The following is an 18,029-nucleotide window of genomic DNA, read 5'->3' on the forward strand; positions in this document are numbered from 1 at the left end:
GTTTCTTGTCATGTGAAGTGTTTAATGTCTGCCATCCCTCCCGTTTCTTCTGTCCCTACTTCTCAGGAGGAACCTGGCGATTTGACAGGAGTGCCGGAGGAATATCATGATCTGCGCACGGTCTTCAGTCGGTCCCGAGCCAACTCCCTTCCTCCTCACCGGTCGTATGATTGTAGTATTGATCTCCTTCCGGGGACCACTCCTCCTCGAGGTAGACAATACTCTCTGTCGGCTCCCGAACGTAAGGCTCTCGAGGATTATTTGTCTGTGTCTCTTGACGCCGGTACCATAGTGCCTTCTTCTTCTCCGGCCGGGCGGGGTTCTTTTTGTTAAAAAGAAGGACGGTACTCTGCGCCCCTGCGTGGATTATCGAGGCTGAATGACATAACGGTTAAGAATCGTTATCCGCTTCCCCTTATGTCATCAGCCTTCGAGATTCTGCAGGGAGCCAGGTGCTTTACTAAGTTGGACCTTCGTAACGCTTACCATCTCGTGCGCATCAGAGAGGGGGACGAGTGGAAAACGGCGTTTAACACTCCGTTAGGGCATTTTGAGTACCGGGTTCTGCCGTTCGGTCTCGCCAATGCGCCAGCTGTTTTTCAGGCATTAGTTAATGATGTTCTGAGAGACATGCTGAACATTTTTGTTTTTGTCTATCTTGACGATATCCTGATTTTTTCTCCGTCACTCGAGATTCATGTTCAGCACGTTCGACGTGTTCTACAGCGCCTTTTAGAGAATTGTCTCTACGTAAAGGCTGAGAAGTGCTCTTTTCATGTCTCCTCCGTTACTTTTCTCGGTTCCGTTATTTCCGCTGAAGGCATTCAGATGGATTCCGCTAAGGTCCAAGCTGTCAGTGATTGGCCCGTTCCAAGGTCACGTGTCGAGTTGCAGCGCTTTTTAGGTTTCGCTAATTTCTATCGGCGTTTCATTCGTAATTTCGGTCAAGTTGCTGCCCCTCTCACAGCTCTTACTTCTGTCAAGACGTGTTTTAAGTGGTCCGGTTCCGCCCAGGGAGCTTTTGATCTTCTAAAAGAACGTTTTACGTCCGCTCCTATCCTCGTTACTCCTGACGTCACTAGACAATTCATTGTCGAGGTTGACGCTTCAGAGGTAGGCGTGGGAGCCATCCTATCCCAGCGCTTCCAGTCTGACGATAAGGTTCATCCTTGCGCTTATTTTTCTCATCGCCTGTCGCCATCTGAGCGCAACTATGATGTGGGTAACCGTGAACTGCTCGCCATCCGCTTAGCCCTAGGCGAATGGCGACAGTGGTTGGAGGGGGCGACCGTTCCTTTTGTCGTTTGGACAGACCATAAGAACCTTGAGTACATCCGTTCTGCCAAACGACTTAATGCCCGTCAAGCTCGTTGGGCGTTGTTTTTCGCTCGTTTCGAGTTTGTGATTTCTTACCGTCCGGGTAGCAAGAACACCAAACCTGATGCCTTATCCCGTCTGTTTAGTTCTTCTGTGGCTTCTACTGATCCCGAGGGATTCTTCCTTATGGGCGTGTTGTCGGGTTAACAGTCTGGGGAATTGAAAGACAGGTTAAGCAAGCACTCACGCACACTGCGTCGCCGCGCGCTTGTCCTAGTAACCTCCTTTTCGTTCCTGTTTCCACTCGTCTGGCTGTTCTTCAGTGGGCTCACTCTGCCAAGTTAGCTGGTCATCCCGGTGTTCGAGGCACTCTTGCGTCTATTCGCCAGCGCTTTTGGTGGCCGACTCAGGAGCGTGACACGCGCCGTTTCGTGGCTGCTTGTTCGGACTGCGCGCAGACTAAGTCGGGTAACTCTCCTCCTGCCGGTCGTCTCAGACCGCTCCCCATTCCTTCTCGACCATGGTCTCACATTGCCTTAGACTTCATTACCGGTCTGCCTTTGTCTGCGGGGAAGACTGTGATTCTGACGGTTGTCGATAGGTTCTCTAAGGCGGCACATTTCATTCCCCTCGCTAAACTTCCTTCCGCTAAGGAGACGGCACAAATCATTATTGAGAATGTATTCAGAATTCATGGCCTCCCGTTAGACGCCGTTTCAGACAGAGGCCCGCAATTCACGTCACAGTTTTGGAGGGAGTTCTGTCGTTTGATTGGTGCGTCCGTCAGTCTCTCTTCCGGGTTTCATCCCCAGTCTAACGGTCAAGCAGAGAGGGCCAATCAGACGATTGGTCGCATACTACGCAGCCTTTCTTTCAGAAACCCTGCGTCTTGGGCAGAACAGCTCCCCTGGGCAGAATACGCTCACAATTCGCTTCCTTCGTCTGCTACCGGGTTATCTCCGTTTCAGAGTAGTCTGGGTTACCAGCCTCCTCTGTTCTCATCCCAGCTTGCCGAGTCCAGCGTTCCCTCCGCTCAAGCGTTTGTCCAACGTTGTGAGCGCACCTGGAGGAGGGTGAGGTCTGCACTTTGCCGTTACAGGGCACAGACGGTGAGAGCCGCCAATAAACGCAGGATTAAGAGTCCAAGGTATTGTTGCGGCCAGAGAGTGTGGCTTTCCACTCGCAACCTTCCTCTTACGACAGCTTCTCGTAAGTTGACTCCGCGGTTCATTGGTCCGTTCCGTGTCTCCCAGGTCGTCAATCCTGTCGCTGTGCGACTGCTTCTTCCGCGACATCTTCGTCGCGTCCATCCTGTCTTCCATGTCTCCTGTGTTAAGCCCTTTCTTCGCACCCCCGTTCGTCTTCCCTCCCCCCCTCCCGTCCTTGTCGAGAGCGCACCTATTTACAAGGTACATAAGATCATGGACATGCGTTCTCGGGGACGGCGTCACCAATACCTAGTGGATTGGGAGGGTTACGGTCCTGAGGAGAGGAGTTGGGTTCCGTCTCGGGACGTGCTGGACCGTTCACTCATCGATGATTTCCTCCGTTGCCGCCAAGATTCCTCCTCGAGTGCGCCAGGAGGCGCTCGGTGAGTGGGGGGGGTACTGTCATGTTTGTCATTTATTATCATGTCTTGTCCCTGTGCTCCCCATGCTATTCGTTTCCCTCTGCTGGTCTTATTTGGTTCTTTCCCTCCTTCTATCCCTCTCTCTCCCCCTCCCTCTCTCACTCTCTCGCTCTCTCTTCTCTCTATCGTTCCGTTCCTGCTCCCAGCTGTTCCTATTCCCCTAATCATCATTTAGTCTTCCCACACCTGTTCCCGATCCTTTCCCCTGATTAGAGTCCCTATTTATTCCTTTGTGATCCGTTCCTGTCCCGTCGGTTCCTTGTATTGTATTCACCATGCTGTGATTGCGTTTCGCCCTGTCCTGTCGTGTTTTTGCTGTGATTGTGTATCGCCCTGTCCTGTCGTGTTTTTTTGCCTTCATCAGATGCTGCGTGTGAGCAGGTGTCTCTGTCGACTACGGCCTGCGCCTACCCGAAGCGACCTGCAGTCTGTGGCCGCTTCTCCAGTTGTTTCCCCTCTACAAGTCTAGAGGATTTCTGTTATTCCGTTTTGGACTTAAATAAACTCTGTTTCTGTTAAGTCGCTTTTGGGTCCTCTTTCACCTGCATGACACCATCAGCGATAGAATAGAGGACATGAGCAAAGACATCTTGGCTCAAGTAGTTGCAGATCTGATTTCAAGCCCGGCAAAATTCAGCCTTCAACTCGACGAGACCACAGACGTTTCTAATCTAAGCCAGCTTGTTGTATTTGTGCGCTATGTGAAAGACGGCGTGATAAAATATTTTTTATTTTGTAAGCCTCTTACAACAACAACTAAGGTAGCCGATGTGAAGAAACTTGTGGATGACTTCTTCAAAGACAAATCTTTCGTGGGATATGGTTTCTGCAGTTTGTTCGGACAGAGCTCCAGTCATGCAGGGAAGAAAGTCTGGTTTTGGTGCGCTAGTGAAAGCCGATGCACCACACATCATTGTTACGCATTGTATTCTAAACAGGCATGTGTTGGCAACAAAAACCTTGCCTCCAAAACTGGCAGACGTATTAAAAATTGTAGTGGAATGCGTGAACTATGTGCGAACTAGTGCTTCAGTGAGCTGTGTAAAGAAATGGGCTCTGAATTCGATGTACTTCGGTACCATTCTAACGTTCGGTGGTTATCCCAGGGACAGGTGCTGAATCGTGTTTTTGCCGTAATTAGCCCTGTTTTTGCAAGAGCACCAACATTGTCATGCAGTTTGCTTCAAAAATTCTGAGTTCATTTTCATTTTAGTGTACATGGCTGATATCTTCGCAGCTCTCAATCATCTCAATCAAAAGATGCAGGGCGGTGGTGTCAACATGATCGAAGCGGAGGAAAACCTGAAGGCTTTTTAAAAAAGCTACCGTTATGGAAACGACGAACAGAGAACGATAACTTCTCAAACTTTCCCCTGCTGGACAACTGTGTAAGTAAGATCGTAGATGTATCTGGAATCGGAGACATTTCTGTACCCGCGGAACTGAAACAAGCAATTTCCACGCACTTAGATGAGCTTGCAAAGTCTCTCGACGGATACTTCCCTACAAGAGAGTCCTTTTTGAGGATGCTGGACATTAAAACAAAGAAAAGGAACAGACTTTGTTGCGAAAATGACATGAGAGTGGCACTTGCCAAGGTGAAGCTGTGCATTTCTGAACTGGTCTCTGAAAGGCAACAGCAGAAGTCACACTGATTTGCAGTAAATATTCATTATCATGTTTTTGTTTTTGTGTGAAAATCATGTTTTGATGATTTTGTTCTTTGAACACAGTGATGTTGATGCACGGTTCATTTTGTGCACCAGTAAAATATATAGAATTTGAAAAAAATCATATTTAATTTTTCCAGTTAAGAAGGGTTCGGTGAATGAGCATATGAAACTGGCGGGGTTCAGTACCTCCAACAAGGTTAAGAACCACTGCCCTAGTCTAAATCTATGACTAGGTTTAGCCTGTGAATTGGGAAACTAGACCTATACACTGTTCAAATGAAGTGTTTTATAACACACAAAAAATAGTGCTGCCACCCAAGTTAAGGTGACGAAACGAACCCGGAAAAAGTTTAAAATACTATCATGGTGTCAGTGGTGGGAAAAGTACCCAATGTGGGAAGCAATTATATCCGCTATCAAAATGAGTAACACACGTTCACAAAGGGTCAATGTGGGGGAGATGTGAATTCAGCACTAATTATGCTTTTATTTAAAAAAAGATAAGGAACCCAGTGTTCTCACTATTGACCCCTGTCTTTGATGAACACCGATTTTAAACTGTTTTCCAAAATGTTGTCTTCCCATCTCGAGACTTACTAACCAAAATTGGTCCTACTAAAGCGGGTTTGTTAAAAAAAATGTATCCTTGGATAACCTATGTCGACTATTACATATACTATACAAAAGTATGTGGACACCTCTTCAAATGAGTGGATTTGGCTATTTCATCCACAACTGTTGCTGACGTGTATAAAATTGAGCAGACAGCCATACAATCTCTATAGACAAATATGGTCAGTAGAATGGCCTTACTGAACCGCTCAGTGACTTTCAACGTGACATCGTCATAGGATGCCACCTTTCCAACAAGTCAGTTCATCACATTTCTGCTGTGCTAGAGCTGCCCCGGTCGACTGTAAGTCCTGTTATTGTGAACTGGAGGAACAACAACGGCTCAGCCGCGAAGTGTTAGGCCACACAAGCTCACAGTACTGGACCGCTGAATGCTGAAGTGTGTAGCTTGTAAAAATTGTCTGTCCTCGGTTGCAACACTCACTACTGAGTTCCAAACTGCCTCTGGAAGCAACCTCAGCACCAGAACTGTTCTTTGGGAGCTTCATGACATGACATGGGTTTTTATGGGCAAGCAGCCACACACAAGTCTAAGATCACTATGCATAATGCCAAACGTTGGCGAGAGTGGTGTAAAGCTTGCCGCCATTGAACTCTGGAGCAGTAGAAATGCGTTCTCTGGAGGGATGAATCAAGCTTCACCATCTGGCAGTCCGACGAACAAATCTGGGTTTGGCAGAAGCCAGGAGAACACTACCTGCCCGAATGCATAGTGCCAACTATAAGGTTTGGTTCGGGGCAAGGCCCCTTAGTTCCAGTGAAGAGAAATCTTGACGTTATAGCATACAATTACAATCTAGACGATTCTGTTCTTCCAACTTTGTGGCAATAGTTTGGGGAGGGACGTTTCCTGTTTTAGCATGACAATGCCCTTGTGTACAAAGCGGTGTCCATACAAAAATGGTTTGCCGAGATTGGTGTTGAATAATTTGATTGGCCTGCACAGAGCCCTGACCTCAACCCCATCGAATACCTTTGGGATGGATTGGAACTTCGACTGCGAGCCAGGCCTAACATCAGTGCTCGACCTCACTAATGGAGGAGCATTAGTGGAAGCAAGTCCCCACAGCAATGTTACAACATCTAGTTGAAAGCCTTCCCAGAAGAGTGGAGGCTGTTACAGTGGTAAAGGAGGGACCAACTCTATAATATTGCACATGATTTTGGAATGAGATGTTTGACGAGCAGGTGATCGTATCTCTTGTCTGTCTTCGAACATACAGTGCATTCAGAAAGTATTCAGACCCCTTGATTTTTCCCACATTTTGTTACGTTACAGCCTTATTCTAAAATTGATTAAATATTGTTTTCCACCTCATCAATCTACACACAATACCTCATAACGACAAAGCGAAAACAGGTTTTTAGACATTTTTGCAAATGTATTAAAAATAGAAAATATAATTATTTACTTACATTCGTTTTCAGAACCTTTGCTATGAGACTCTAAATTGAGGTCAGGTGCATCCTGTTTCCATTGATCATCCTTGAGATGTTTCTACAACTTGATTGGTTTCCTCCTGTATTAAATTCAATTGATTGGACATGATTTGGAAAGGCACACACCTGTCTATATAAGGTCCCACAGTTGACAGTACATGTCAGAGCAAAATCCAAGCCATGAGGTCGAAGGAATTGTCCGTAATGCTCTGAGACAGGATTGTGTCAAGTCACAGATCTGGGGAAGGATACCAAAACAATGTCTGCAGCTTTTAAGGTACCCAAGAAAACAGTGGTCTCCATCATGGTGCTTCAACAAAGTACTGAGTAAAGGGTCTGAAAACTTATGTCAATGTTATATTTCAGCTTTTTTTTTTTTTAAACCTGTTTTTGCTTTGTCATTATGGTGTATTGTTTGTAGATTGGTGAGGGGAAAAAACAAATGAATCCATTTTAGAATAAGACTGTAACGTAAACAAATTGTGGAAAAAGTCAAGGTGTCTGAATACTTTCCGAATGCGCTGTATACCTATTATATCTATTTAGTTTTACTAAACGCATACTTTCTTGGATTGTTTTGGAGATTTTCACCAGAGCGTTTGGTGTGCTCTTTCCTGTCTGAGTTTGTGAAGGGCCTGAATACAGCAGGGCGCACGCAAACATGCCTGTTTTAATACAAGACCACAGAGTTTGCTAGAGGACACACCAAACACGAATGCCCTCTAACCACCTGTCCTATCCGGTGTCCTGTGTGAATTTAAGTATGCTCTCTCTAATTCTCTCTCTCGGAGGACCTGAGCCCTAGGACCATGCCTCAGGACTACCTGACATGACTCCTTGCTGTCCCCAGTCCACCTGGCCGTGCTGCTGCTCCAGTTTCAACTGTTCTGCCTGTTATTATTATTTGACCATGCTGGTCATTTATGAACATTTGAACATCTTGGCCATGTTCTGTTATAATCTCTATCTGGTACAGCCAGAAGAGGACTGGCCACCCCACATAGCCTGGTTCCTCTCTAGGTTTCTTCCTAGGTTTTGGCCTTTCTAGGGAGTTTTTCCTAGCCATCGTGCTTCTACACCTGCATTGCTTGCTGTTTGGGGTTTTAGGCTGGGTTTCTGTACAGCACTTTGAGATATCAGCTGATGTACGAAGGGCTATATAAATACATTTGATTTGATTTGATTTCACACGGTATGTGTCTGTGTGGTTTAGTGGGTAAAATTCTAATTAAATGTGCCATTTTACTGCCCCAAAAGTCGGGGGTTCTATTCCCACTTCTGCCTGTTCTACTTTCACTCCTTCTCCATCTCCTCCTGCTTCTAATCTGTCTAAACAAAGCAGACAAAAAAATTATAATTCCTATTCAGATGTGAGATAAATTGATTTAACATGGACTTTTTGACTTGAGTATATGGTAAGTCGACATGTCTGAATCAGGTCCCATGTTCTCAGTGTAACAAGGCTGGTTCAGCACAACAGTTTATTCCTGAAGACTGGCTGAATGGACTAAGGCAGTGTTTTCACAAACAGACCAGTGATGAAGGCCCACTCTATACATGTTAATTGCGCAAAAAACTTACATACCCCTAAACATTTTGATTTTAACATAATTTATAATCTCACAATAGCAACTGAAGCATATAATTAGTAAAATGTTCTACCATAGGAAAAATATTAAATTCCCAGTGTCTTATTTGAAATGTTAATTCAAGTCTGGTCTGAAAATCATCATCAATCAATATTTACATGATATACTTTTCATGGTTTCAGAACACAATTATGGTGTTTTGAGTCTTTCTATTTTAATAACAGTGTAGTGCATGTGTTTACAGTGTTTCATACTCATGTCTATTTGTGTTCTGTTCTGTTCTATTCTAGTGGCACATGCTCAGGACGCACACAATTCCAATGAGAAGCCTCTGATCCAGTGCTACAAGTGTGGGGAGCCATGTAAGGGTGAGGTGCTGAGGGTCCAGTCCAAGCACTTCCACCTGAAGTGCTTCACCTGTAAAGGTAAGTACAGTACCAAACCCCGAAGATCATTTGTTGATGGTGGTATGACCTATGCTCCTCATGAGGTAAAAGGGTTTAAAGCAACTGTCCAGTTAATATACAGGAGGTCCTATAAATATGTCCTATGATATGACAATGTGATTAAAGTAGTTTTCCTTCCAAAAATGTTAATAAAGTATATTGAAAAGGAGCTTTTCTGTGTTTGAATGGTATGGGCCGTAAAAAAAACGGTCATAAAAAATATATGAATGACAAATAAACGGCTGATTGGTCAGTGACGTCATGTTATTTGAGGAAATTGCAAGCATTTCAGAAACAGTCTGTTTGAGGTGGAGTTGTTGTTTTTTCTCTCATTTATGTATTGGCAACCAATACGAGTACAGGACAACACAACAACATTATTTGGCTATAAGTTAACATAATTTGTAGTTTTCAAAGTGAAATGTTGTACTGTAACGGAGGATTCAGACTAATAATTAGCAATCAAATCGTTGAACTGTCCCATGGTGGGTATAGCATTCAAGCAGCATGCTTGACGGCTGTTTTGTTGTTAACCAATGTCAAAGCTAGCTAGCACAAGCTTCCATCTCCCGATTAGCTATTGCGTGGCATGTCGCTGAAAGTTGCATAATATGAGAGCATTAGGATGGCGCCGACAGAGATGGTCGCCTTGCTTCGCGTTCTTATGAAACTACGCAGTATTTTGTTTTTTTATGTATTACTTCTTACACTTACCCCAGGAAATCTGAAGTATTATTACATTCAGCCGGGAAGAACTATTGGACATAAGGGCAACGTCGACTTTCCCGAAGTGGATCCTCTGTTTGGACCACCACCCAGGACAATGGATCTTATCCCAGTAGGCGACCCAAAACAATGGCACCGCAGAAGGGGCAGATGGAGCAGACTTCTGGTCAGGCTCCGTAGACGGGCACATCGCTCACCGCTCCCGAGAATACTACTCACCAATGTCCAGTCTCTTGACAACAAGGTAGATGAAATTCGAGCAAGTGACGCACCCCTCCTAGCGACGGCATGGTAGAGCACCAGTAAGCCAATTACTCAGCCCCTGTAATAGGGTTAGAGGCAGAGAATCCCAGTGGAGAGAGGGGAACCGGCCAGGCAGAGACAGCAAGGGCGGTTCGTTGCTCCAGTACCTTTCCGTTCACCTTCACACTCCTGGACCAGACTACAATCAATCATAGGACCTACTGAAGAGATGAGTCTTCAATAAAGACTTAAAGGTTGAGACCGAGTCTGCGTCTCTCACATGGGTAGGCAGACCATTCCATAAAAATGGAGCTCTATAGGAGAAAGCTCTGCCTCCAGCTGTTTGCTTAGAAATTCTAAGGACAATTAGGAGGCCTGCGTCTTGTGACTGTAGTGTACGTGTAGGTATGTACGGCAGGAACAAATCGGAAAGATAGGTAGGAGCAAGCCCATGTAATGCTTTGTAGGTTAGCAGTAAAACCTTGAAATCAGCCCTTGCCTTATCAGGAAGCCAGTGTAGAGAGGCTAGCACTGGAGTAATATGATCACATTTTTTGGTTCTGGTCAGGATTCTAGCAGCCGTATTTAGCACTAACTAAAGTTTATTTAGTCCTTTATTCGGGTAGATGGAAAGTAGAGCATTGCAGTAGTCTAACCTAGTAGTGACAAAAGCATGGATAAATTTTTCTGCATCATTTTTAGACAGAAAAAATCTGATTTTTGCAATGTTACGTAGATGGAAAAAATGCTGTCCTTGAAACAGTCTTGATATGTTCGTCAAAAGAGAGATCAGCATCCAGAGTAATGCCTAGGTCCTTCACAGTTTTATTTGAGACGACTGTACAACCATCAAGATTAATTGTCAGATTCAACAGAAGATCTCTTTGTTTCTTGGGACCTAGAACATGCATCTCTATTTCTTCTGCGTTTAAAAGTAGAACGTTTCTAGCCATCCACTTCCTTATGTCTGAAACAAAGGCTTCCAGCAAGGGCAATTTTGGGGCTTCAACATGTTTAATTGAAATGTACAGCTGTGCATCATCAGCATAGCAGTGTAAGTTAACATTATATTTTCAAATGACATCCCCATGAGGTAAAATATATAGTGAAAACAATAATGGTCCTAAAATGGAACCTTGAGGAACACCGATATTTACAGTTGATTTGTCAGAGGACAAACCATCCACAGAGACAAACTGATATCTTTCCGACAGATAAGATCTAAACCAGGCCAGAACTTGTTCGTGTAGACCAATTTGGGTTTCCAATCTCTCCAAAAGAATATGGTGATCGATGGTATCAAATGCAGCACTAAGGTCTAGGAGCAGGAGGACGGATGCAAAGCCTCGGTCTGACGCCATTAAAAGGTAATTTACCACCTTCACAAGTGCAGTCTCAGTGCTATGATGGGGTCTAAAACCAGAAGCATTTCGTATACATTGTTTGTCTTCAGCAAGGCAGTGAGTTGCTGCGCAACACCTTTTTCTAAAACTTTTGAGAGGAAAGGGACATTCGATATAGGCCTATAGTTTTTTATATTTTATGGGTCAAGGTTTGGCTTTTTCAAGAAAGGCTTTATTACTGCCACTTTTAGTGAGTTTGGTACACATCCGGTGGATATTGAGACGTTTATTATGTTCAACATAAGAGGGCCAAGCACAGGAAGCAGTTATTTCAGTAGTTTAGTTGGAATAGGGTCCAGCATGCAGCTTGAAGCTTTAGAGGCAATGAATATTTTCATCATGGTGTCAAGAGATATAGTATTAAAACACTTTAGCGTCTCCCTTGATCCTAGGTCCTGGTAGAGTTGTGCAGACTCAGGACGACTGAGCTTTGGAAGAATACGCCGATTTAAAGAGGAGTCTGTAATTTGCTTTCTAATGATCATCTTTTCCTTAAAGAAGTTCATGAATTTATTACTGTTGAAGTGAAAGCCATCCTCTCTTGGGGAATGCTGCTTTTTAGTTAGCTTTGTAACAGTATTAAAAATACATTTTGGATTGGTGTTATTTTCCTCAACTAAGTTGGAAAAATAGGATGATCGAGCAGCAGTGAGGGCTCTTCGATACTGCACGGTACTGTCTTTCCAAGCTAGTTGTAAGACTTCCAGTTTGGTGTGGCGCCATTTCCGTTCCAATTTTCTGGAAGCTTGCTTCAGAGCTCGGCTATTTTCTGTATTCCATGGAGCTAGTTTCTTATGACAAATATTTTTCGTTTTTAGGGGTGTGACTGCATCTAGGGTATTGTGAAAGGTTAAATTGAGTTCCTCAGTTAGGTGGTTAACTGATTTTTGTCCTCTGATGTCCTTGGGTAGGCAGAGAGAGTGTGGAAGAGTGTGGAAGGGATATGGTCACTAGTGTAACCAGGAGGTGAGGCCTCATTTAACACAGTAAATTCATCAGGCTTAAGCTAAGTTTCAGTCATGCCAATCACATCAAGATCATGATCAGTGAAAAGTTAATTGACTATAACTGCCTTGGAAGTGAGGGATATAACATGAAGTAGGCCGGTTTTGAGATGTGAGGTATCACAATCTCTTTCAATAATGGCAGGAATGGAGGAGGTCTTTATTCTAGTGAGATAGCTAAGGCGAACACCGCCATGTTTAGTTTTGCCAAACCCAGGTTGAGGCACAGACACGGTCTCAATGGGGATAGCTGAGCTGACTGTGCAGGCTAACAGCCTGCTGCCTAGCCTACACCCTATTTCATTGTGGAGTTAGAGCCCTATCTATGTTTGTAGATAAGATGAGAGCACCCCTCCAGCTAAGATGGAGTCCGTCACTCCTCAACAGGCCATGCTTGGTCCTGTTTTCGGGTGAGTCCCACCAATTATCTACAAATTATATCTTTTGGGAGGGGCAGAAAACAGTTTTCAACCAGCGATTGAGTTGTGAGACTCTGCTGTAGAGCTCATCACTCCCCCTAACTGGGAAGGGGCCAGAGACAATTACTCGATGCCGACACATCTTTCTCGCTGATTTACACGCTGAAGCATGTTGCGCTTGGTGACCTCTTACTCTTTCATCCTAACATTGTTGGTGCCGACGTGGATAACAATATCTCTATACTCTCTACACTCACCAGTTATAGCTTTAGCCAGCACCATCTTCAGATTAGCCTTAACGTCAGCAGCCCTGCCCCCTGGTAAACAGTGTGTGATCGCTGGATGATTCGTTTTAAGTCTAATACTGTGGGTAATGGAGTCGCCAATGACCGATCGTTCTCCTGTATATTACGAGTACAGCGACTGCAATTAGATGGCATTATTTTAATGTTACTACTTAGCTTCGGCTGGTGGAGGTCCTGACGAACCACGTCCAGATAAAGCGTCCGGAGTGAAAAAGTTGAATGGAAAAAAGTTGAATGAGGGAAAAACTAAAAAATATAAAAGGTAATTAAAAGTAAAAAACGTAAAGTTGTCAGGTAGCAAAGTAAGGTTGTTTACGCACAGCAGCACGTAAACAAGTCTGCAAGTTGTGACCAGAAATGACACTCTTCTATAATAAAAAGAGAAATACAGAGAGAAATGCCCACCTCTCCACTTTCGTGGTAGACAAAAACTTTGCTGCTTCGTCTTGCTTCCACTAAGCCACGAGAGCATTAGTGAGGTTGGGCACTGATGTTGGGCAATTAGGCCTAGCTGGCAGTCGGCGTTCCAATTCATCCCAAAAGTGTTCGATTAGGCTAAGGTCAGGAATCTGTGCAGGCCAGTGAAATGTACATGGCTGTGTGCTCAATTTTATACATCTGTCAGGTGTGGCTGAAATAGCCGAAACGACTAATTTGAAGGGGTGTCAACATATTTTGTATATATAGTGTATCTTATTTCAGATATTCTGTGTTGGCTGAACCTCAAATGTTGAGGATGTTATAGATAATCTCTGACGGGGTGAATGTTTGTGATTTGGCGTTGCTCACCCCTTCCTCAAATCAAAGTACAGTTGCCTCACACACCGAGATAAAGCCCTAAATCTGTCTATGTCAAGTGTTGTTGGTGCCGCTGTCCTTACAGGCACTGTGTGTGTGTGTGTGTGTGTGTGTGTGTGTGTGTGTGTGTGTGTGTGTGTGTGTGTGTGTGTGTGTGTGTGTGTGTGTGTGTGTGTGGGCTGGCAGTTGTCAAAGCATACATTAGAGCTATCCTCTTAAAAAGTGTAAAATCAACTGTCAAATTGTTGATTCTGTTGTCTTTAGCTGCATCCCAAATGGTACCGTATTCCCTATATAGTGCATTCTCTATACATTCCCTTGATCAGAGCCCTATGCTCCCTGGTTAAAAGGAGTGCACTATATAGGGAATAGGTTACAATTTGGGATGCCCCCTTTAACTTAATTTGCATTGTTATTGCAACATGCTTGCTCCTACATGTACATTAGTCAGAAAAATGTATTATGCTAAAAATGTGTTATTCCCTGTGTTTGTGGTATTTGATGTGGTATTTGGTATTTTATTAGGATCCCCATTAGCTGTTGCAAAAGCAGCAGCTACTCTTCCTGGGGTACACACGAAACCTGAAACATGACATAATATAGAACATCAATAGAACAACTCAAGGACAGAAATACATACATTTTTTTTTAAAGGCACACGTAACCTACACATCAATGAATGCACATAAACTACTGTATCTAGGTCAGATATGGGAGAGCCGTTGTTCGTGCGGTGTTGCTTCATCTGTTTTTTGAAACCAGGTTTGCTGTTAATTTGAGCAATATGAGATGGAAGGAAGTTCCATGCAATAAGGGCTCTATATAATACTTTCTTGAAATTGTTCTGGATTTGGACTGTGAAAAGACCCCTGGTGGCACGTCTGTTGGGGTAAGAGTGTGTGTCTGAACTCTGTGTAAGTGGACTGTGAAACTATTTGGGATTTTCAACACATGAATCTTACTTATATAAAAAGAAGAAGTGATGCAGTCAGTCTTCAACTCTTATCCAAGAGAGACTGGCATGCATAGTATTAATATTAGGCCTCTGATTACAATGAAAAACGTGCAGCTATGTTCTGGGCCAGCTGCATCTTAGATATTTCCTTGCAGCACTGGACCACACGACTGGACAATCATCAAGATTAGACAAAACTAGAGGCTGCAGAACTTGCTTTTGCAGTGTGGTGTCAAAAAAGCAGAGCATCTCTTTAAAGGACAGACCTCTCCCCATCTTTACAACCATTGAATCTATATGTTTTGACCATGACAGTTACAATCCAAGGTAACGCCAAGTAAAAACTCATTTTAGCACTGTCCATGCATTTCACTTTCAATTACAAATTGCTTTGTTATAGCTCACCGCCTCTCACACAGGGAGACATACACAAGCCCTTACAACAGAAAACACTGTTACCTTGCATGCAAACCAGCCTGACTTGTGTGGCCTAAACCTGCTTTAGACAAGGTGGGCTGAGAACCAATCAAATGGACTGTTTCCCAAATGGCACCATATTCCCAACATACTGTATGTAGTGCATTACTTTAGACCAGAGACCTATGGGTCCTGATCAAAAGTAGTGCACTAGAGAGGGGCGCTGCTAGGGACTGCATTTGGGAACTAATCTAATCTAGACATTACCTCTGACTAATGGTTCTCGCTCAATTCGATTAGTTTAAGAACTAATCTAATCTAACTAATCTCTGAGCCTTAATCCAAATAAATGTTATTCTCTCTCTCTCTCTCTGGGTCAATTCATCCTTGGGAGTGAATGCGGCTCATTGCATACAGTATTCCACCTGTAACCAGAGGACAGCAGAGACCATCCTCGAGACATTAACGGCACTCAAGTGTGCACTCAAGTGTGTCCAATTTGCTCAGTAAAGTATTATGTTTATCCTTAACCAGTGATTCCTCATCTGGTTTCTTCTCTGCACCTGGGTCCAACCTTACCATGTCACAGCTAGCTTCACCCAGATAAATAATGTTGTAACCCAACAAGGAGCACTGCTGGGGCAGAAGCAATAATAACTCTCCCAAATATCAGAAACCCTGCGGACACTTATCGACTCCCTCCAACCACAGTTCAGCCTCAACCCAGGAGGAGCCAATGTCCAAGTCTTATCGCTCAGCGCTACAGGCATCGCCGTAATTCTTCAAAGAAACTTGAACCAGGAACCCAAGATCCCAGCCCCCATGTGGTGTGCTGGCCACCTGGAAAGATGCAAGGGGTTCCTCACTGAGTGTTCTCTGGTTTTCGAGCTACAGTCCTTCTCGTTCCACACCGATCGGGCCATGATCACCTACATCATCTCTCTACTCTCGGGCAAGGCCCTGGCGTGGGCAACGGCGATGTGGGAACTGCAGTCACCATCCTGCAGTTCCATATTAGCCTTCATTGCCGAGCAGCGATGAGTCTTTGACCACCCTGACGGCGGACGAGAAGTGGACAGTCGACTGTTCAATATCCACCAAGGGGCCAGACCAGTTGTTGACTTCGCCATTGAGTTCCGCACCCTCGCCGCCGAGAGTGGGTGGAATACCGAGGCCCTGGTCATCGCTTTCCACCAGGGTTTGTCTACCTCAATCAATGATGAACTGGCCTCAAAGGGAACTGGGAGAGGACCTCAAGTCCCTGATAACGCTGGCAATCAGGATCGACAAACGCCTCCAAGAACACGAGACAGCGCATTTTTGACACCACCCCAGTATCCCGGTTTTCTGAGCACCCCAAGCCCCCCGAACCCAGCATTCAGATTCCCATGCAGCTGGGACGCACACGTCGGAGCCCACAGGTGCGTGAAAGGCCAATGCGCAAAGGTTGCTGCCTCTACTGCGGTCTACTGCGGATGTCCTGAGAGGCCTCCTGTAGAGTCAACAATGTCAAGATAGAGAAGTGTGAGTATCGCGTATCCCAAGTTTCCTTCCTGGGTCACATTATCTCCACCGCAGGCATCCAAATGGACCCCGTAAAGGTTGAGGCGGTCACCGACTGGCCCCGTCCCACCTCACTCAAGCAAGTCCAGTGGTTCCTCAGGTTTGCCAATTTTTTGGGGGGTGTTTAATACGCAACTTTGATGCGGTGGCAGTGCATCTCACGGTCCTGACACGCAAGTCCCAGACCCGTTTTTGCTGACTCCCATTGCTGATAGGATATTCATGGAGCTCAAGGGACGTTTCACCTCTGGACTCATCCTCGTTCATCCTAATTCTACTCGTCGCTTTGTTGGAACAGTTGGACGCCTCGGACACCGGAGCAGGGGTGGTCCTTTGTCTGCTGAATGAGGACTAGATGCAGTGTTAACCATGTAGCTAGCATTCCATTTCTCTCTATCTCTCTCTCTCTCTCTGTGTGTGTGTGTGTCTCTCTCTCTCTGTTTTTATGACAAGGCCTAAAAGCACATCTGTCATACTAAGCTTTTCAGTAAGCTTTTTGTGCCATGTACTAGAAACAAAAAAACATGGTGTGTGTATTTTTATTTACAGCTTGTAAATACAACCGAGGGAGAGGAGAATAAATACAACCGAGGGAGAGGAGAATAAAATAACCTTCAAAGTGGAGAGGTTCGGAGGTGGACGATGGAGGGTAAATCCTACCTTGGCAGGAAAAAGATGATTGAGTTGACTCATACCTACAATGATGTTTAATTCCATGCTGAAATGTGTCTGATTTGCATATTAGTAACATGATATTGAAATGTCGATATTGATTGAAATGAAACATCACACTTGATGCAAATCTTTTTAGTCTGCATTCACGTTTGTATGAATGCTATTGAAATTGTAAAATTATTCCAATGTTTTGACTACCATTTACCTTTCAATGAAATTGAGCACATTGATAGATATTAAGTCAAATTTGAATAAGACCGTAATTGAAACTACAGTCTTGAATTGATGTCAGTCTTCATTGGAGCAGGTTTTCATCAAAGATTTCTCTGTACTTTGCTTCTTTCATCTTTCCTTCAATCCTGACTAGTCTCCCAGTCACTGCTGCTGAAAAACATCCCCACAGCTTCACCATAGGGATGGTGCCAGGTTTCCACCAAACATGACGAGTGGCATTCAAGTCAAAGTGTTCAATCTTGGTTTCATCAGACCAGAGAATATTGTTTCTCATAGTCTGAGAGTCTATAGGTACATTTTGGCAAACTAGATCTCTGTCAGAGTGACCATCGGGTTCTTGGTCACCTCCCTGTCCAAGGCACTTCTCCCCTGATTGCTCAGTTTGGCCAGGGAGGCCAGCTCTAAGTCTTGGTGTTTCCTAACTTCTTCCACTGTGGTCTTGGGGACCTTCCCTGCTGCAGAAATGTTTTGGACCCTTCCCCAGATATGTGCTTTGACACAATCCTGTCTCTGAGCTTTATGGACAATTCCTTCGACCTCATTGCTTGATTTTGTGCTC

At 44.5% G+C, this 18,029-nt stretch overlaps 1 protein-coding gene across 18 annotated transcripts in view; it reads left to right on the forward strand.

The window, feature by feature from the left end:
• The window catches only part of ablim1a (actin binding LIM protein 1a), a 147,417-nt gene that overhangs the window by 87,736 nt on the left and 41,652 nt on the right, over nt 1-18,029 (forward strand). For all 18 annotated transcript variants that reach the window (XM_046359143.1, XM_046359152.1, XM_046359141.1 and 15 more), the window contains exon 2: nt 8,573-8,707. In XM_046359143.1, the coding sequence (XP_046215099.1) occupies nt 8,573-8,707 (135 nt within the window). The remainder of the gene's footprint in view (nt 1-8,572; nt 8,708-18,029) is intronic.

The sequence above is a fragment of the Oncorhynchus gorbuscha genome, linkage group LG08, assembly GCF_021184085.1.
Source record: "Oncorhynchus gorbuscha isolate QuinsamMale2020 ecotype Even-year linkage group LG08, OgorEven_v1.0, whole genome shotgun sequence".
NCBI lineage: Eukaryota > Metazoa > Chordata > Actinopteri > Salmoniformes > Salmonidae > Oncorhynchus > Oncorhynchus gorbuscha.